The following is a 20,000-nucleotide window of genomic DNA, read 5'->3' as shown; positions in this document are numbered from 1 at the left end:
TGGCAATATAGTGTATATAGTTACTCTACATGCCGTCAGCTTTCTGACCGTGACTACATTTTTTTAGCCCAATGCGGCCCCAAAATCAAAAAGTTAGGACACCCCTGCTCTAACCATTACTTCCATTTCTAATATTGTGTTGAAACATTACAGTTGATGTTGATCATGGGTGTCAAACTCTGGCCCGCGGGCCAAATTTGGCCCGCTACGTAATTTCACTTGGCCCTTGAGGCAATATCAAATTAACATTAGAGCTGGCCCGCCGTTGTAACAATGCATTCACCGCTAACAATCTCACTTGCCAACCCTATCGATTTTCCCGGGAGACTCCCGAAGTTCAGTGCCCCTCCCGAATTTCATCCCGGACAACAATATTTGGAGTGGGCTTTAAAGGCACTGCCTTTGGCGTTCTCTACAACCTGTCTCCACGTCCGCTTTTCCTCTATACCAGGGGTCGGCAACCCGCTGCTCTGGAGAAGCATGCAGCTCTTTAGCGCCGCCCAAGTCGCTCTCTGGAGCTTTTTTAAAAATACATGAAAAATGGAAATGATGAGGGGAAAAAACATATATATTTTTTTTAATTTGGTTTCTGTAAGCAGGACAAACAAGACACAAACCTCCCTAATTGCTATAAAGCACACAGTTTATATGCTTCACTGATTCAAGTATTTGGCGAGCGCCGTTTTGTCCTACTAATTTTGGCGGTCCTTGAACTCACCATAGTTTGTTTACTTGTATAACTTTCTCCGACTTTCTAAAATGTGATTTATGCCACTTCTTTTTCCGTCTCATTTTGTCCACTAAACTTATAAACTTAAAAGGTAAGTTTTGTTGATGTTATTGACTTATGTGGAGTGTGCTAATCAGACATATTTGGTCACAAATCGATGCTAAAATGCTATTTAGGCTAGCTGTATGTACATATTGCATCATTATGCCTCACTTATAGCTATATTTGAGCTCATTTTGTTTCCTTTAAGTCCTCTTAATTCAATGTATATCTCATGACACACTAGCTCTATGTAATATGGCTTTTAATTTTTTGTGGCTCCACACAGATTTGTTTTTGTATTTTTTGTCCAATATGGCTCTTTCAACATTTTGGGTTGCCGACCCCTGCTCTATACAAACAGCCCAGTCACCTAATACATGCCGGCTTATACACACACACACAAGTGAATGCATGCATACTTGGTCAACAGCCATACAGGTCACACTGAGGGTGGCTGTATAAATAACTTTAACAATGCTACAAATATGCGCCACACTGTGAACCCACACCAAACAAGAATGACACAACAGAACAAATTTCCAGAACGCCTTGCAGCACTAACTCTTCCGGGACGCTACAATATACACCCCCCGCTATCACCAAACCCCGTCCACCTCAACCCTACCGCCGAAAAGAGGCATTCAATTTTTATTCTTGGTTGTGGGCGGGGCGTTGTTGGGGGCATGGTTAAAAGGGGAGGAGTATATTTACAGCTATCCATTTATCACGGGGGACGCTAGTGCCTATATAAGCTACAATCGGGCGGAAGGCAGGGTACACCCTGGACAAGTCGCCACCTCATCGCAGTATGTGTAGAAATCTTTATTTATCATTGAATCACTTGATTATTTTTCAATAAGTTTTTAGTTATTTTTATATCTTTTTTTCAAAATAAATCAAGAAAGACCACTACAAATGAGCAATATTTTGCACTGTTATACAATTTAATAAATCAGAAACTGATGCTGTATTTTACTTCTGCAGTCTGGGGTTCAATCCCAGGCTCGGGATCTTTGTGTGTGGAGTTTGCATGTTCTCCCCGTGAATGCGTGGGTTCCCTCCGGGTACTCCGGGTTTCTCCCACTTCCAAATACATGCACCTGGGGATATGTTGATTGGCAACACTAAATTGGCCCTAGTGTGTGAATGTGAGTGTGAATGTTGTCTGTCTATGTGTTGGCCGTGCGATGAGGTGGCGACTTGTCCAGGGTGTGCCCCGCCTTTCCGCCCGATTGTAGCTGAGATAGGCGCCAGCGCCCCCCGCGATCCAAAAAGGGAATAAGCGGTAGAAAATGAATGGATGGATGGATGAATCTTTTTTTTTTTCAACCAAAAATGCTTTGCTCTGATTAGGGGGTACTTGAATAAAAAAAATGTTCACAGGGGGTACATCTCGGAAAAAAGGTAGAGAACCACTGCTCTAAAAGCCGTAGATGTTATTGTCACATATGAATGTACAGTAGATGGCAGTATTGTCCTGTTTAAGAGTGTCACAACATTGCTGTTTACGGCAGACGAACTGCTTTACGATAGACGAAAACGTGACTGCTGTTGTTGTGTGTTGTTGCCGCGCTGGGAGGACGTTAATGAGACTGCCTAACAATAAATCCACATAAGAAACCAAGAACTCGCCCTCAATTATTCTACAGTTATAACGTTATTAGGGAGGCACTCTGTTTATATTGTGGGAAAGCGGACGTGAAAACAGGCTGTCAACACGTCACTCGGGTCCGCATGGAGTTGGAGGGGGCGTGACCTCCAGCTCCGCCTGAATTTCAGGAGATTTTCGGGAGAAAATTTGTCCCGCTAGGTTTTCGGGAGAGGCACTGAATTTCAGTAGTCTCCCGGAAAAACCGGGAGGGTTGGCAATTATGGCATATAATCACAACAGTATGATGATTCTATGTGTCTACATTAAAACATTCTTGTTTATACTGCATTAATATATGCTCATTTGAAACTTTCATGCAGAGAGGGAAATCGCAACTAAGTCAATTGACCAAAACTGTATTTATTAAACAATTATTAAGCAATGGCACAAACATTCATGTCATTTCAAAACATAAAGTGAAAGATTGTCAGAGACATTTTAAGCGTCAAATGAAAATGAGCTTTATAATAGGAAATCAAATAGTGTTTGTCCTTCGCTATGTGGTAAGTTACTACAAACATTATTAAATTCTGTTGTTGACTATTTTTTTAATACGGTGTTGTGGAAATGTTTGCTTCTGCATTTTTGATGGTTTGGGCGTGTGGCACCGAATGGAGATGTTGAAATGCGGAGTAAGCACTCTTCATTCTCTAGCGGGTGACTTTTCAAATGATGCTACATATTAGCAGTAATGCTACTTTTTATAGCAACGCTTTTGCCGCACGCTTGACAAATTAGGGTTGTCTTTTCTACACATTCCCGCTTGGAAGCCAAACCACCGCCAGCCGATAGACCCCCTGCTGTTTTTCTTGGGAATTAAATTATTCCTTCTTTCGCACCTTCTTTCTCTCGTATTACCACTCGCACGGCTCTGCTAGCATCACAGCTAATGTTACCCATGCTGCTACCTCTCTGCTCCGCGAGGGCGTACACGTATGTGACGTGTGGCGTGACAGTATGTGACGTGTGTAAGAAGGTGCCCTTGCTGTCTGTGAGAAGGAGAGACAGGAAAGAGGGAGAAAAGCATGCAGTGTAATGCCCGCAGCTAAAAGCAACTGCGTGAGAAACTATACTTGAATATCACAATTTAATCATTTTCTATAAATCCTGTTTCCATATGAGTTGGGAAATTGTGTTAGATGTAAATATAAACGGAATACAATGATTTACAAATCATTTTCGACCCCATATTCAGTTGAATATGCTACAAAGACAACATATTTGAAGTTAAAACTGATAAACATTTTTTTTTTTTGCAAATAATCATTAATTTTAGAATTTGATGCCAGCAACACGTGACGAAGAAGTTGGGAAAGGTGGCAATAAATACTGATAAAGTTGAGGAATGCTCATCAAACACCTATTTGGAACATCCCACAGGTGTGCAGGCTAATTGGGAACAGGTGGGTGCCATGATTGGGTACAAAAGCAGCTTCCATGAAATGCTAAGTAATTCACAAACAAGGATGGGGCGAGGGTCACCACTTTGTAAGCAAATTGTCGAACAGTTTTGGAACAACATTTCTCAACGAACTACTGCAAGGAATTTAGGAATTTTACCATCAACGGTCCGTAAAATCATCAAAAGGTTCAGAGAATCTGGAGAAATCACTGCACGTAAGCGATGATATTACGGACTTTTGATCCCTCAGGCGGTACTGCATCAAAATCCGACAGTGTGTAAAGGATATCACATGGGCTCAGGAACACTTCAAAAAACCACTGTCACTGAATAAAGTTGGTCGCTACATCTGTAAGTGCAAGTTAAAATTCTACTATGCAAAGCGAAACCCATTTATCATCCACACCCAGGAACGCCGCCGGCTTGGCTGGGCCCGAGCTCATCTGATGCAAAGTGGAAAGTGTTCTGTGGTCTGACGAGTCCACATTTAAAATTATATTGGGAAACTGTGGACGTGGTGTCGTCCATAACAAAGAGGAAAATAACCACTCGGATTGTTATAGGTGCAAAGTTCAAAAACCAGCATCTGTGATGGTATGGGGGTGTATTAGTGCCCAAGGCATGGGTAACTTACACATCTGCGAAGGCACCATTAATGCTGAATGCTCCATACAGGTTTTGGAGCAACATATGTTGTCATCCAAGCAACATTATCATGGAAGCCCCTGTTTATTTCAGAAAAAAAATGCCAAGCCACGTGTTACAACAACGTGGCTTCATAGTAAAAAAGTGCGGGTACTTTCCTGGCCCGCCTGCAGTCCAGACATGTCTCCCATCAAAAATGTGAGGCGCATTATGAAGCGTAAAATACGACAACAAGACCCCGTGCTGTTGAACAACTTAAGCTGTACATCAACCAATAATGGTAAAGAATTCCACTTTCAAAGCTTCAACAATTAGTTTCCTCAGTTCCCAAACGTTTATTGAGTGTTGTTAAAAGAAAAGGTGATGTAACACAGTGGTGAACATGCCCTTTCCCAACTACTTTGGTATGTGTTGCAGCCATGAAATTCAAAGTTAATTATTATTTGCAAAAAAAAAAAGTTTATGAGTTTGAACATCAAATATCTTGTCTTTGTAGTGCATTCTACTGAATATGGGTTGAAAAGGATTTGCAAATCATTGTATTCCGTTTATATTTACATCTAACACAATTTCCCAACTCATATGGAAAAAGGGTTTGTATATCGCAGAGACAAACCCGCGATATATCAAGTATATCGATATATCGCTCAGCCCAAACACATACCAGAATAAACCTGCTTGTACTTATGCAAGTGTGGGGATAAAAACAATGGTGTATGTAAAGACTTTGATAATGTTGACGTTTGTTCCTCTTCCAAAAAAAAAAAAACACCCCATATGGAAGCATCACATCATAAGAGCGGGAACAGGATCAACAGCGGCCTACATCATGCTTGTCAAAGTCAAAGGAACTCAAAAAGGTGAACTCCGTCCAACTCTGCGTGGTAATTGGCCAATAAAACAAAACCATGAGCCCTTGCAAATGTTTTCTGGCCCCGGGGGGCAATTACACAAATGAAAAAAGAGCGAGTGCCAATCTTATCTAACCGACGATATGATGAGTCCGTAATGAAGACTAATATATCGCTCATAAAGAGTCGGTTGATGGATTCGGTGTGATATACCCGGAGTGCGCAGTGTACCGTGATGTTAACGTGCAAGGGTAGTCGACGCCTGGCATAGAAAAGCGTGGCCTGCTTGCGTCATTTAATAGGAAATTCCATAGCCAGTTTCTTTTTACTGACAGCACTTAAAAGCACAGACGTGCCATAATTCAACATTATGTAGCCTGAATCTGGAACTAACACAGTGATGTTTGGGTAGGTGGTAAAATTGAGCAGGAGGAGTATACGCTGTTGATTTGGGGGATTGGACCACAGGATTATGGCGACCGGTCTTTTCAGGACCTGATCATCAACATGGCCGTCGTGCTCTGCAGTTTTCTTGTTTCTCCTTTGATGGACTTAATTTCCTCAGGGATACAATTAAACTTCTGCTTTTTTCCTCTTTTCAATCCATCAATGTCAATCAATGTTAATTTATATAGCCCTAAATCACAAATGTCTCAAAAGGACTGCACAAACCACTACGGCTACAACATCCTCGGAAGAATCCACATAAGGGCAAAGAAAACTCACACCCAGTGGGACGTCGGTGACAATGATGACTATGAGAACCTTGGAGAGGACCACAAATGTGGGCAACCCCCCATCCCTAGGGGACCGAAAGCAATGGATGTCGAGCGGGTCCAACATGATACAGTGAAAGTTCAATCCATAGAGGATCCAACACAGCCGCCAGAGTTCAGTTTAAAGCGGATCCAAGACAGCAGCGAGAGTCCCGTCCACAAGAAACCATCCCAAGCGGAGTCGGATCAGCAGCGTAGAGATGTCCCCAACTGATACACAGGCGAGCGGTCCATCCTGGGTCCCGACTCTGGACAGCCAGTACTTCATCCATGGCCATTGGACAGGACCCCCTCCACAAGGGAGGGGAGGGGGACAGAGGAGAAAAAGAAAAAGAAGCGGCAGATCAACTGGTCTAAAAAGGAGGTCTATTTAAAGGCTAGAGTATACAAATGAGTTTTAAGGTGAGACTTAAATGCTTCTACTGAGAAGCATTTAAGTCAGCCCGAACAGAAAACGCTCTATAGCCCGCAGACTTTTTGTGGGCTTTAGGAATCACTAATAAGCCGGAGTCCTTTGAACGCAGATTTCTTGCCGGAACGTATGGTATAATACAATCTGGAAGATAGGATGGAGCTAGACCGTGTAGTATTTTATACGTAAGTAGTAAAACCTTGAAGTCACATCTTAAGTGCACAGGAAGCCAGTGCAGGTGAGCCAGTATAGGCGTAATATGATGAAACTTTCTTGTTCTTGTCAAAAGTCTAGCAGCCTCTTTTAACGTTTAGTTTCCAAAAACGATTTGAAATGTGGACTCAGAACACTTCTCTACTTTGCATCAGTCCATTTTAGATGAGCTCGGGCCCAGCAAAGCCGGGGGCGTTTCTGGGTGTTGTTGATAAATGGCATTCGCTTTCCATCGTAAAGTTCTAACTTGCACTTGCAGATGTAGCGACCAACTGTAGTCACTGACAATGGTTTTCTGAAGTGTTCCTGATCCCATGTGGTGATATTCTGTACGTACTGATGTCGCTTTTTGATGCAGTACCACCTTAGGGATCGAAGGTCATGGGCATTCAATCTTGGTTTTCAGCTCTGCAGTGATTTCTCCAGATTTCTCAGAACCTTTTAATGATATAACGGACCGTAGATAGCAATAACGCGTTGAGAAATGTTGCTCCTAAACTGTTGGACAATTTGCTCATGCGATTGTTCGCAAAAGTGGTGACCCTCGCCCAATCCTTGTTCGTGAATGACTAATCATTTCATGGAAGTGGCTTTTATACCCATGGCACCCATCTGTTCCCAATTAGCCTGTTCACCTATGGGATTTTCCAAATAAGAGTTTGATGAGCGTTCAACTTTCTCAGTCTTTTTGCCACTTGTGCCAGCTTTTTTTAAACATGTTGCAGACATCATCAACGTGGTCGTCGTGCTCTGCAAATTGCTCATTTCTACTTTGTTGGACTGAATTGCCTCATGGATACAATTATACTTTTGTCCCTGCCAAACTAGGCAGATGATCCAACATGTCTTTTTTAATAGTTTTAGTTCAGTTTAGCAGCATCACGGCTACGTCCATTCAAAAGCCCATAGAGATAATTGCTAATTTAGCATCGCTCCGAACACCATCAACATATAAACGAACGTACTTCTAACACGACCGCTTTATTCCAGTTTATATGGTAGCTGAATCTTTTCCCTAAAGATACAATGTCGAAAATACATTTGTTTTTTCATAGTTGTTGCCCTTTTATTGGGTTTTGTTTACTTTTCCAATTAATACCAAATCGGCAGAGCAGAATTGAATTGGCTAGACTGCGGTAGGAGATATCTGAGTCTTTTATTTTCCTCTTGGACTTATGAACATATTTATTTTACCTTTTCATACAAACTTGACACAAACGGAGATGTTAATGTAGTTTCTCCGTTTATTGTTCAAATGTCACTAATTATAAGAAATACAGGCTATTACAGTATTTTTTTTTATTATAAGGCGCACTTAAAATCTTTTTTTTTTCTCAAAACCCGACAATGCGCCTTATGTACCGAATAATTCTGTTTTTTCTTACCGAACTCGAAACTATTTTATTTGGGTAATGGTGAAATGATAAGTGTGACCAGTAGATTGCAGTCAAACATAAGAGATACATGTAGATGGTAATATGATTCAAGTAAACAACACCAAGATTTCATACGTTCCATTGAAAATATAGAACATTACACACGGCACTCAAAAATCTTTCCAAATATTTTAGTACGACTCTGGTAAGCTATGAAGCCGCACCGCTTGATGAATTGTACTGTGCTTCAACATACGAGTATTATTATGTTGGGTGTATAAGGTCAGACATTATCTGGTGTTTTGTTTCGCAATATTATGCAATAGCGGCTTTTCTTACCTCGTGGGACCTGCTGATCTGTATTTGAGATCTGCACAAGTCCTGAAAATTTGTGCGCGTCCTACGCCATAGTCGACACGCTTCTTCTTGTTATGGGACATTCATCCTCCGCTGTGGCCATTTCTAATATAAAGTAGTGTACATTTCTTGCTTATTTCTGCCCACAAAAGTGCTAAAACATACCGGTGTAGTGAGTTGACATTATTCACCCAAGGAACTTTAGTAATTAGAGAGTTCCAGTCGGACGTTTTTTCATGGGACACACTTCCCGTGTTGTTGTTGCAAAAGTGAGCCACAGATGAGGAGATGCTGCTCCGTTATCAATTTAAGTAAAGTTTGAATATCATCAAAACAGTTAGCTCCATCTTTTGAAACTTCTTCTCCTACCGTCCTTGCACGCTACACCGCTACAACACAGATGACGGGGAGAAGACGTTGTCAAAGGTGAGCCACGTAAATAAGACCGCCCAAAAATCGGCGCATCCTGAAGCGACTGTCAGAAAGTGACTTGAAGATGGTCTGTAAACATAATCTATGCAACATTTTGACCAAAGAACTACCATTACACGTTATGTAGACCACAAGGAAGTGTTTTACATTTAGAAAAAAAAATCAATAAAATGACTCTTTTAGTGCGCCTAATATATGAAAAAATATCAAAAATAGACCATTTATCGCTTTATAATACGGTCCACGCTACGGTCCGAAAAAAATACGGTACATTTCTTTGTGCAAATATATTTTATTAGATTTTACAGTTAAAATGACAAAGAGTCACATCCACTCATACACACACACATACACACTTGAGGAGAGAGGTGCACATGAACTTTAACAACTCAAGGTTTACAGTACAGACATTATTAGAAAATATACCCATATATTGTATATATATATACATACACACACACATATATATATCCATACATATATATATATACATATATATCCATCCATCCCGCTGCGGCTCACGATCAGCAGGCTATCGAGATCACAGCAAAATAGGTGAACATACCTCGGCATCAAGGATCCTCAGGAAGTGTTCACAAGATCACCTCCCGAGGGCCTGTCCACCGTACACACTTAGAGGGGAAAAAAAGGAAAAGTTACAGGGCTTGATCAATACAAAACAATAATCACAAAAAAAAAAACAACAAAAAAGCAAGTAAACCATGACAAAACCATATCAGAAGAGACACAAGAAAAACAAATGTAGTGTTGAATCAGTACAAAAGATAATAACAATAAAAAATAAAAATAAAAAAGGAATACAACTACAAAAAAATGGCAGTTTAGTTTTCCTTTAAATGTCTATAAGTTATGCTTCAATATATGTCAGTAAAGGTTTCCAGGTTAATTCCCATTTATTCATATTTGTAGAGTTTATAAATCTTATTTTTTCAAGAGTCATTACATTCACAAGTTCATTTAACCAGTTCCTGAAGTTGGGTGCAGATAGAGTATTCCAGTCTCTGAGAATGAGTCTTTTGGCCAAAACCGTCCCAAGCAGCAACACAGTTCTAATATGTTTTGGAAGCTTTTGTGTTTCTGAAGACCACCCAAATAAGATCATATCCCTATCAGGGACAATTTTTCTCTGATATACCCCCGAGTAAAAAAAGAAAATGCTGGACCAAAATGATTGAATAATTGGACATCCCCAAAACGAGTGAGACAATGATCCTTCAGCAGACCATTTATCACAAAGTGGAGATGTATCCGGATAAAATTTGTGTAATAAAACTTTAGAATAGTAAAAACGATGAATCACTTTAAACTGTATGAGCCTATGTCTGCTGTTAATTGAGCACTTGTGAATTTGAGAGAGTGTCTGTTCCCATTGCTGATTGGGTATTGTTGTTCTTAGTTCCTGTTCCCATGCTCTTTTAACACTGTCTGCTGATGTCATAGACATAATGAAGCAGCTGACAAATTTAGCGATAGACTTTTTACTTGTGGGTGGTAAATTTAATAGTTCTAAAAGAGGATGTTTTTCATTTACCAACTGAGACTTTGAAATGTTTTCTTTAATAAATGTTTTTACCTGCAAATAGCAAAACCAACTGAATTGGGACAAATTTAATTTGATTCGCAATTGCTCAAATGACACAATACTCGCCTCGACATAAATGTCTTTTATGCATTTAATTCCATTTGAGTACCAGTCAAAAAATGTTTTATCTGTTATCGATGGAATAAATGCATGATTGTGATATATTGGTGAATACATAGTTACATTGGAAATATTCAATTGTTTTTTAATTTGAGAAATAATTTTGATAGAATTTCGTACTACAACACTATGACTTATTGATTTAATTGAAGAGACTGGTTTAGTAAAAAGTAACGATAGCAATGATGTATAAGGTTTCACTAATGACTGCAGTTCCAATTTCAGCCATAAGGGAGCAGAATTAAGAGATTCATTATTTGGGGACTCCATCTTCCAATAGGTCAATGCGTTCAGATTTGATGCCCAATAATAATTTTTGAACATTGGAAGATCCAGTCCCCCTTCCTCTGTAGATCTAAATAAGTGCTTTTTGGATATTCTGCGTTTTTTACATCCCCACACAAAATCTAGAACTAAAGATTCAAGTTTTTTGAAAAAATCTACAGGAATTACAATTGGTAAATTTTGAAAAAGATAAATAAATTTGGGCAGAGTGATCATTTTAATAGCATTCACCTTGCCTAACATAGAGAGAGGTAGGGTCTTCCAATACTCAATACACACTTTCAGTTTCTCAAAGGCTTCAATAAAGTTCAACTTTAGTAATGATTCATAATTTTTAGATATTTTTAAGCCAAGATAGGATATGTAATTTTCTGCGACTTTAACTGGATTTTGACTGATGTCAACGTTATCTCCTAGGAACATAAGCTCACTTTTGGACCAGTTTATTTTATAACCAGATATTCTACCAAAAGAGTCTACATATTCTAAAAGAAGTGGTAGTGCAACTTCTGGCTCAGTGAGTGTAACAAGTACATCATCTGCATAAAGGGAGATGAGACTCTCTGATGAGCCCACTGAAAATCCTTTAATATTAGAGTTCATTCTTAAACCAATAGCCAGTGGTTCGAGGGCCAAATTGAAGAGTAAGGGCGAAAGGCAGTCACCCTGTCTCACACCGCGATGTAGTTCAAAACTATCCGATATTACATTATTAGTTATGACATATGATTTTGGTGCAGAATAAATTATTTTAACCCATTTTATAAAATTTTCTCCCAATCCAAATAATTTGAGAACATGAAAAAGATAAGCCCACTCAATTGAATCAAAAGCTTTATGAGCATCCAGAGTCAGGACGGCAGCCTTTTTGTTTCCTGTGCAGTCTGAGTACAATACGTTCAGTAATCTCCGTACATTGCCAAAAGAAGGTCTGTCCGGGATGAAACCGACCTGATCTGGATGAATAATTTCTGTTATGTGGTTGCTTAACCTTGTTGCGAGTACCTTAGTTAGAATCTTATGGTCTAAATTGAGCAGGGAGATAGGTCTATAATTGGCTGGATCAAGTGGATTTTTTCCCTTTTTTGGTATTATACATATATGGGCTTCATACAAAGAACTTGGAAGTTTGTTGTTCACAAAAGAATCATTTAACATTCTAAGTATTATAGGGGATAGTATTTCACTGAAAGCTTGATAAAACTCCGCACCAAATCCATCTGGACCAGGACTTTTATTCAAGGAGAAAGATTTCAGTGCTTTTTGCAGTTCTTCAGTTGAAATAGTGTTGTCTAAAGAATTCTGATTATTTGGACTCAGTTGAGGTAAGTTTAATGAGGTAAAAAAATCATTTAAATCATTAACCGATATAGCTGAATTAGATTTATATAATTCTGAATAAAAGTCTTTGAAGACATTATTGATATCCTTTAAATCTGTACATGTTTCACCTGTTTTTGATCATATTTTGTGAATAGCAGCTTTGGCTTGATCTCCTTTGAGCTGTCTAGATAGAAGTTTTTGTGGTTTATCGGATATTTCAAAATGTTTTTGTTTATTTTTCAGCAGGAGTTTAGATACTTCCCCATGAAGAAGAGAGTTGTATTCATTTTTCAGTTTCAGCATCTTATTGTAATCAGACTGCAAAAGAGAATTTATATGAATTTTTTCCATTTCTTTAATTTCTTTTTCTAATTCTCTCTGCCTTTTTCTTGTTTCTCTTTGTTTTGAGATTTCAAATGAAATGATATATCCTCTCACAGTAGCTTTAAGAGCTTCCCACAGTGTGGAGTGTGAGACCTCTCCGTTATCATTCACCTCAATAAAATCTTGGATAATCTTGTTTATATACTCTTTAAAATCTTCATATAATAATAGTTGTGGATTAAATCTCCATTTTTGTTTGATTTTAAGGAGATCAATTTGAATCTGCAAACTCACAGGACTGTGATCTGAGATTATTCTACTATGGTACTCAGGATTACTGACATTGGAGAGGGAAGAGCCTTCCACTAAAAAGTAATCAATTCTCGTGTAGGAATTGTGTACAGTAGAGTAAAATGAATACTCCCTTTTCTTAGGGTGTTTTACTCTCCATATGTCTATGATATTTCTTGATCTCATAAGATTATTAATAGTTTTAGTTGAGTTAGCAATTACATGAGATTTAGTTGACAATCTATCTAAAGTGGGGTCCAAAAGGCAGTTAAAATCACCACCAATGTAGATATGAGAGGAGCTATCATCAGGAAGTAGACCAAAGACTCGATGATAAAAGTTTGAGTCATCAGTGTTTGGTCCATAGATATTCAAAAAAGTTACTGGATAGGATGTAATATGACCATTCAATAAAATAAATCTCCCATTAGGGTCAATTTATTTTGATGTAAGTATGAAAGGCACATTTTTATGAAATAAAATAGCTACACCTCTAGCTTGTGAAGTAAAGGGTGCGTGATAAACCTGAGATATCCAGCTTGTTTTAAGTTTGTGTTGGTTGTCTTTACAGAGATGTGTTTCTTGTAAGAATACAACATCTGCTTTTAATGAATTTAAATGTGAAAAAACCTTCCCTGCTTTAATATTTTGGCTAAGCCCCTAACATTCCATGAAACTAGCGTGATTTTTTTCTTACAAGTTGACATTATGGTGTTTTAGGTTTTTTTTTTTTTTTTTTTTTTTGTCCTTACATGAAAAAAAAACCTTAGTAATTAGTAAGTTGAAATATGATTGTACATCTCTTTCCTCCGCATTCATGCTCAGATTCACACATACACAACACTCACACCCCATTGTTCCCCCCTCCCTCGGTTCCCATCGTGTGTAGTTCAATGTTTTGGAGTGAAATCTCCATTGTGGTGATGTCCATAAGATGTCGTTTTGGACGATTCCCCAGTCCATGAGTCCCCCACCCCCATCTTCAGGCGCAGGGCACATGCTCGTAGCTGCGTTCATTGCCCCAAGCAATTAGTAGCTCGGCAGTGAAGTGTTTTTTTTTTTTTTCCTGCGACCTCCGGTGAAATAAACCTCAGTGAAAAAGTGTATTTCTGCTTTTATACTTATCATAAGCCTTGTGTGGTAGAGCCATTATTGATAATTAGTCACTACAATGTTTTATAATAAAGGTCTTAGTGTCTGCAGGAGAGGTAAACACCTTTACCTGGTCGTTGTACTCTACATGCAGGCGAGCTGGAAAACGCAGCATAAACTTGATTTCCTTCTCCCGCAGCATGTTCATTGCCTCTCGAAAGGCCCGTCTTTGCGCTGTCACTTCGGCAGTGTAGTCTGGAAACAGGAACACGCGCAGGCCATTGTAGATCAGCTCCTGGCCGCGGCTCAGTCGAAGAAGTAGCTCCTTATCCTGGTAGAAGTGTATTCTTGCGATGATGCTCCTGGGTCCCTTGCCGTTACCATGGCGAGCGAGCGGGACACGGTGCGCGCGGTCCACCACCACTGGCTTGGAGAAGTTACTCGCTCCAAACAACTTTGGTATCAGGTCCGCAACGAAATCCGTAAGTCTTCCCTTTTCTTCTTGCTCTGGTATCCCGACTATTTTTATATTATTCCGTCTTGAGCGCCCTTCCAATTCGTCTGTTTTAGCTACCAATTGTTCGTTCCTCTTCTGCGTTTGAGCCAATTTTTGTTCGAGCGCTTCAATGCGGCGCTCATGTTCAGAACCTTGCTGCTCCATGTCCTGCACTCGGTTGGTCAGTGCCGACTGCTTGCTTGAAAGAGCCTCAAGCTTTTCCTCAAGCTAATATATGAAAAAATATCAAAAATAGACCATTTATCGCTTTATAATACGGTCCACGCTACGGTCCGAAAAAAATACGGTACATTTCCTAACATCTAATGGGAAACAAACTTGACTTAGATTTTTTTTTGTGGGGTGTTTCTTGTTTGCACCCACTCAGGCACCCATAGCTACTGTGTTTGCCAAGAGTAATACAGTAACATCTTGTTTATTGCTGGAGGCGTCGAGTATGGGTGGGGTAAATTAATTTCCCTCTCTTTTAGAGATAGGGTCAACCGTTCAACGTCCAACCGGTAGGAAGCCACGGGGAAGACCAAGGACACGTTGGGAAGACTATGTCTCCCGGCTGGCCTAGGAACCCCTTGGGAACCCCCGGAAAGAGCTGGACAAAGTGGCTGGGGAGAGGCAAGTCTGGGCTTCCCTGCTTAGGCTGCTGCTCCCGCGACCCAACCTCGGATAACCTGAAGAAGATGGATGGATGGATGGATGGTTTGTCATTTGAGGTGAGCTCAAAGTAAAGCCGCTGCTCCTCAACATCGAGAGGAGCCGGATGAGGTGGTTCGGACATCTGTTCAGGAAGCCTTCCCCGAAGACCCAAGACACGTTGGGGAGACTATGGCCATGTCCACACGAACACTGATACATAATAAACACATACTTATCTCTGTGTTAAGGCCTCTTGTCCACACCCAGACGCATACCTTTGTCCTTAAAAACGCAGACTTGTACAAACAATGGCCAAAGTGTTCGAGATCCAAAACTCTCCGCACGACACAAACGGAGACTTGCGATGATGTCACGGTTGTACGCCGTCGTTTCCAAAAGCTCAACAACATTGCCTTACTGCCTTTAAACACACTATAAGAGGACTTATTGTACATTTGAACGTAAACGTGTAGCTATTTTCACATAACATTTATAGAAAAGACATAACATGGGCTTTGCGACACTCAGTTGTTTTGGATACGGTCGCTGTCAAACCTCCACAACTTTGATAAGCAAGACTTTGTGCTCCGAGTCAAAAGAAAGATGCAACATTATCTAATGTTTTTAATCCTTATTTCAGAGTTTTTCAACCTTTTGAGCCAATGCATATTTTTTTCATTGAAAAAATGGAGGCACACCACCTGCAGAAAACAATAAAACAATGAAACAGACAATAAAAAGTCTTTCCCGCAATCGTTGGACATGATTTCAAACCATAACAAAGCATGCATCAATATAGCTCTTGTCTCAAAGTAGGTGTACTGTCACCACCTCCCTGAATTATTTGTTTTTTTTGCTTTTTTCCTGTGTAGTGTTTTAGTCCTTTGTCTTGCACTCCTATTTTGTTGTTGATTGTCATGTCATGTACGGATGTACTTTGTGGACGCCGTCTGCTGCTCCACACTCTGGAAGTCTTTGCTGTCGTCTAGCATTCTGTTTTTTGTTGACTTTGCAGCCAGTTCAGTTTTAGCTTCGTTCTGCATAGCCTTCCCTAAGCTTCAATGCTTGGGGCGGCATAGCTTGGTTGGTAGAGCGGCCGTGCCAGCAACTTGAGGGTTCCAGGTTCGATTCCCACTTCTGCCATCCTAGTCTCTGCCATTGTGTCCGTGGGCAAGACACCTTACCCAGCTGCTCCCAGTGCCACCCACACTGGTTTAAATGTAAATTAGATATTGGGCTTCACTATGTAAAGCGTGTGGAGAGACGAAGCCGACAGCAGGGTAGGACAAACCTGTGGTCCTACCCAAGATGGTGGCCAGGAAGTGGAGAATGCAGCGGAGCGAAGAGGCGGGTAACGCTTGGAGCGACGCTGCAGCCATCAGAGTCAGGTGCGTAAACCACACACCTGCTCTCAATCCCTGCATCTGCTCCTGCAGTTTAGAAGGGGAGAAGGAGGAGCAATTGTGGCAGAAGACAGAGGAGAAACGGCAACAGACGACGACGACAAAGACGACGAGAGCGACCAGAGGAGAGATGAGCCCCCGCGGAAGACGCAACCACCGGCCACCGAAAGGCGCGTCGAGACGAGCAGGAAAAGAGGTCGTGCTAGAAAGTGGCGCGACCGATTGGGATTCAACAGTTTGTTGAAAGAACAAACAAGTGTCAAACCTGCTACATTGCGCCCTGTATAGATGGTCCTTGCAACCCACACGATGAAGGCTGGAGACTTGTCACAAAGCGGTTTGAGTCAGTAGAGAAAAAGCGCTATATAAATATAATTCACTTCACTTCAATGCCTTTTCTAAGCAGCACTTGCTCTTTATTTGTGGTTTAAGCATTAGACACCTTTTTACCTGCACCCTGTCTCCCGCTGTCGTCTGCATATTGTGATCGCAACAACAAACCATCTTTCCCGTTTCTGCCAACCCGGTCACTGCCGTTGTGTCCTTGGGCAAGACACTTTACCCACCTGCTCCCAATGCCACCCACACTGGTTTAAAATGTAACTTAGATATTGGGTTTCACTATGTAAAGCGCTTTGAGTCACTAGAGAAAAGCGCTATTTAAATATAATTCACTTCACTTCACTTCCCGACATCAACAAAGCAATTAGCTACCTGCTGCCACCTACTGATATGGAAGAATATTACATGGTTACTCTACCGATCTCTAGACAGCACCGGCACTCAACGGCACATTTGCGGATTATCATTACTGGTTTGCAAAAAATATTTTCAACCCAACACCAGGCAATATCTCACGGTACACGAGTGTGCCGCGGCACAGTGGTTGAAAAACACTGCCTTCTTTTAACGACAGGTCATGAAGTGAACTTACGTGTCTTGCTTCGCCCGAACAACTAAAAAAAAAAGGACAGTACATTTCATTGCACATGTATCTTTATATCGATATTTTAATATGTTACGAGTCCAAGAGTTTTGCAGCGGCACACACATGTTCGTGCACTTTGGGCACTTAAACATGTAAAAGGGTTTCCATGGCGTGTTGTTTTTTTTAGAAATAATGTACACTTCATTCCACATGTAATTTGGGGTTCAGTAGCACAGTCGTGCATCCGAGCTTTAAACACTTAAAACAATATATATATCTGTATAGGTGCAGGCAGGTTTTAAAGATAATGTACATGTCATTCCACGTCTAAAGCAGGAGTCTCCAAATGTTTTGACACGGGGGCCCCATTGGGTTAAAACAATTTGGCCGGGGGCCGGGCTGTGTATACAGTATTTATACAGTACAGGCCAAAAGTTTGGACACCTTCTCATTTGAGTGCGTTTTCTTCATTTTCATGATTGTCACTGAAGGCATCAAAACTATGACACCTGTGAAGAGAAAACCCTTTCAGTTGACTGCCAAGAATGTGCAAAGCAGTAATCAGAGCAAAGGGTGGCTATTTTGAAGAAACTAGAAAACAAAACATGTGTTCAGTTATTGCACCTTTTTTTTTTGTTAACTATATAACTCCACATGTGTTCATTCATAGTTTTGATGCCTTCAGTGTTTTTTGGACTATATGATTTGCCTGAGCGGCTAGGAGACACCGAGAGTAACAAGTGGTAGGAAATGAATAGAAAGGACAGATTAAAAAAAATAAAAAATTAACTAACTTTTGTGGGGCAGCACGGTGGGGGAGGGGTTAGTGCTGTCTGCCTCACAATACAAAGGTCCTGAGTAGTACTGGGTTCAATCCCGGGCTCGGGATCTTTCTGTGTGGAGTTTGCATCTGTGTTGACCCTGCGATGAGGTAGTGACTTGTCCAGGGCGTACGCCGCCTTCCGCCCGATTGTAGCTGAGATAGGCACCCACGACCCCGTAAGGAATAAGCGGTCGAAAATATATGGATGGATAGATAGTTGTTTTTTTTAACTTGGGAATTCCCAAATTTGGGAAGTTTGAGGACCCCTGGTCTAAAGTATATCAAAATAAACAAAAAAGAAGGTGTAATGCAACCAATTTTTTTCAGGCTTCTGATTGGACAAAATGTGCATGACAGCAGGTGTATGTTTGTGTGTCGACACAGACAATTTTGAAACTACACTTATGTGGATGGAGATGGTTTTAACTCCAAATATGCATTTTTGAAACACTCCGTGTTTGTGTGGACATGGCCTATGTCGGGTTGTACGGTATACCACGACTAGTATAGTACCGCGATACTAATGAATCATATTTCGTACTATACCCCCTCTAAAAAGTACCGGTCCCCTCCACCCCCCTTGTTTTTAACGGACAGCATCATCACGCCGTGTCATCGCTGGTGTTTACAAACAGAAGAGCATGTTCGGCAGCGCACAATCACAGAGTACTTATAAGCAGACACTGTGTGTAGAAAGAAAAGGGAGAACCGACACATTTTGGCTTAAAAACCAACATTAGGTGAAATTATAACACTGAAACGCCCTCAGGAAGAGGTGCTTCAAGACATGGCTAAGAAGTTAGTAGCTGATGTCCAGCCGAAGTCTGGAGTGTTTTAGCTACTTCTAAATCACTAATCCTCGCCTCCATGGCGACAAATAAAGTAAGCAACATAAGTATTGTCCCTGCAGGACAAGAAATAGCTAAACATGCTTGACTACACACCGTAGCTCACCGGCAACACAATGTAAACAAACGCCATTGGTGGATCTACACCTGACATCCACTGTAATGATACCAAGTGCAGGAGCGAATCTAGTCGATACTACTATGATTGCATCAATACTTTTTTAGCATCGCGTAATCTCCATTCGTTTTTTGTTTTGTTTTATATTATGTTTATAAACTCAAGAAGTATGTGCCTGGACACATAAGGACTTAAATTATGACCACTGTATGATTCTGTAACTTCTTAGTATCGGATAGATACCCACATTTTTGGTATCATCCAAAACTAATAAAACGTATTCAAACATAAGTGATTACTACATTTTAACAGAAGTGTAGATAGAAAATGTTACAAGCGAAAGTCAGCAGATATTAACAGTAAATGAACAAGTAGATTAATAATTCATTTTTTACCACTTGTCCTTAATTGAATGATAAATGACAGAATATGTTAACGCACATGTCAGCAGCTAAATCAAGAGCCTTTGTTTTTTTACCAATTACCAATTAATCTAGTATGTTCACTGTTTTAATTTAAGGACACATTTGCAATAAGAAACATATATATAATGTACCGTAAGATTTGTTGTTAATATAAAGCCAATTATGCAATTTTTTGTGGTCCCTTTTTTGGGAAATGGATCGAAATACATTTTGGTACCGGTACCACAATATTGGTATCAGGACAACCCTATGCCTATGACTCCCAGCCTGCCTAAGAACGCTTCGGGTTCCGCTAGGAGGAGCTGGACGAAGTGGCTGGGGAGAGGCAAGTCTGGGGTTCTCTGCTTAGGCTGCTGCCCCCGCGACACCCGACCTCGTGT

The 20,000-nt window shown here is 40.5% G+C and overlaps 1 protein-coding gene across 3 annotated transcripts in view; it reads right to left on the bottom strand.

Moving 5' to 3' along the window:
• Positions 1 to 20,000, bottom strand: part of samd12 (sterile alpha motif domain containing 12) — a 360,397-nt gene that overhangs the window by 115,813 nt on the left and 224,584 nt on the right. The window contains exon 5 of one of the 3 annotated variants that reach the window (XM_061882064.1): positions 16,360 to 16,505. The exons of the other annotated variants lie outside the window; for them this stretch is intronic. Coding sequence (XP_061738048.1) covers positions 16,375 to 16,505 — 131 coding nt within the window. The 3' untranslated portion in view covers positions 16,360 to 16,374. Of the gene's footprint in view, positions 1 to 16,359; positions 16,506 to 20,000 lie in introns of those variants that run through there. 3 annotated transcript variants of the gene reach the window in all.

The sequence above is a fragment of the Nerophis ophidion genome, linkage group LG21 (genome assembly GCF_033978795.1).
Source record: "Nerophis ophidion isolate RoL-2023_Sa linkage group LG21, RoL_Noph_v1.0, whole genome shotgun sequence".
NCBI lineage: Eukaryota > Metazoa > Chordata > Actinopteri > Syngnathiformes > Syngnathidae > Nerophis > Nerophis ophidion.
This window is presented reverse-complemented; position numbering and strand designations above follow the sequence as displayed.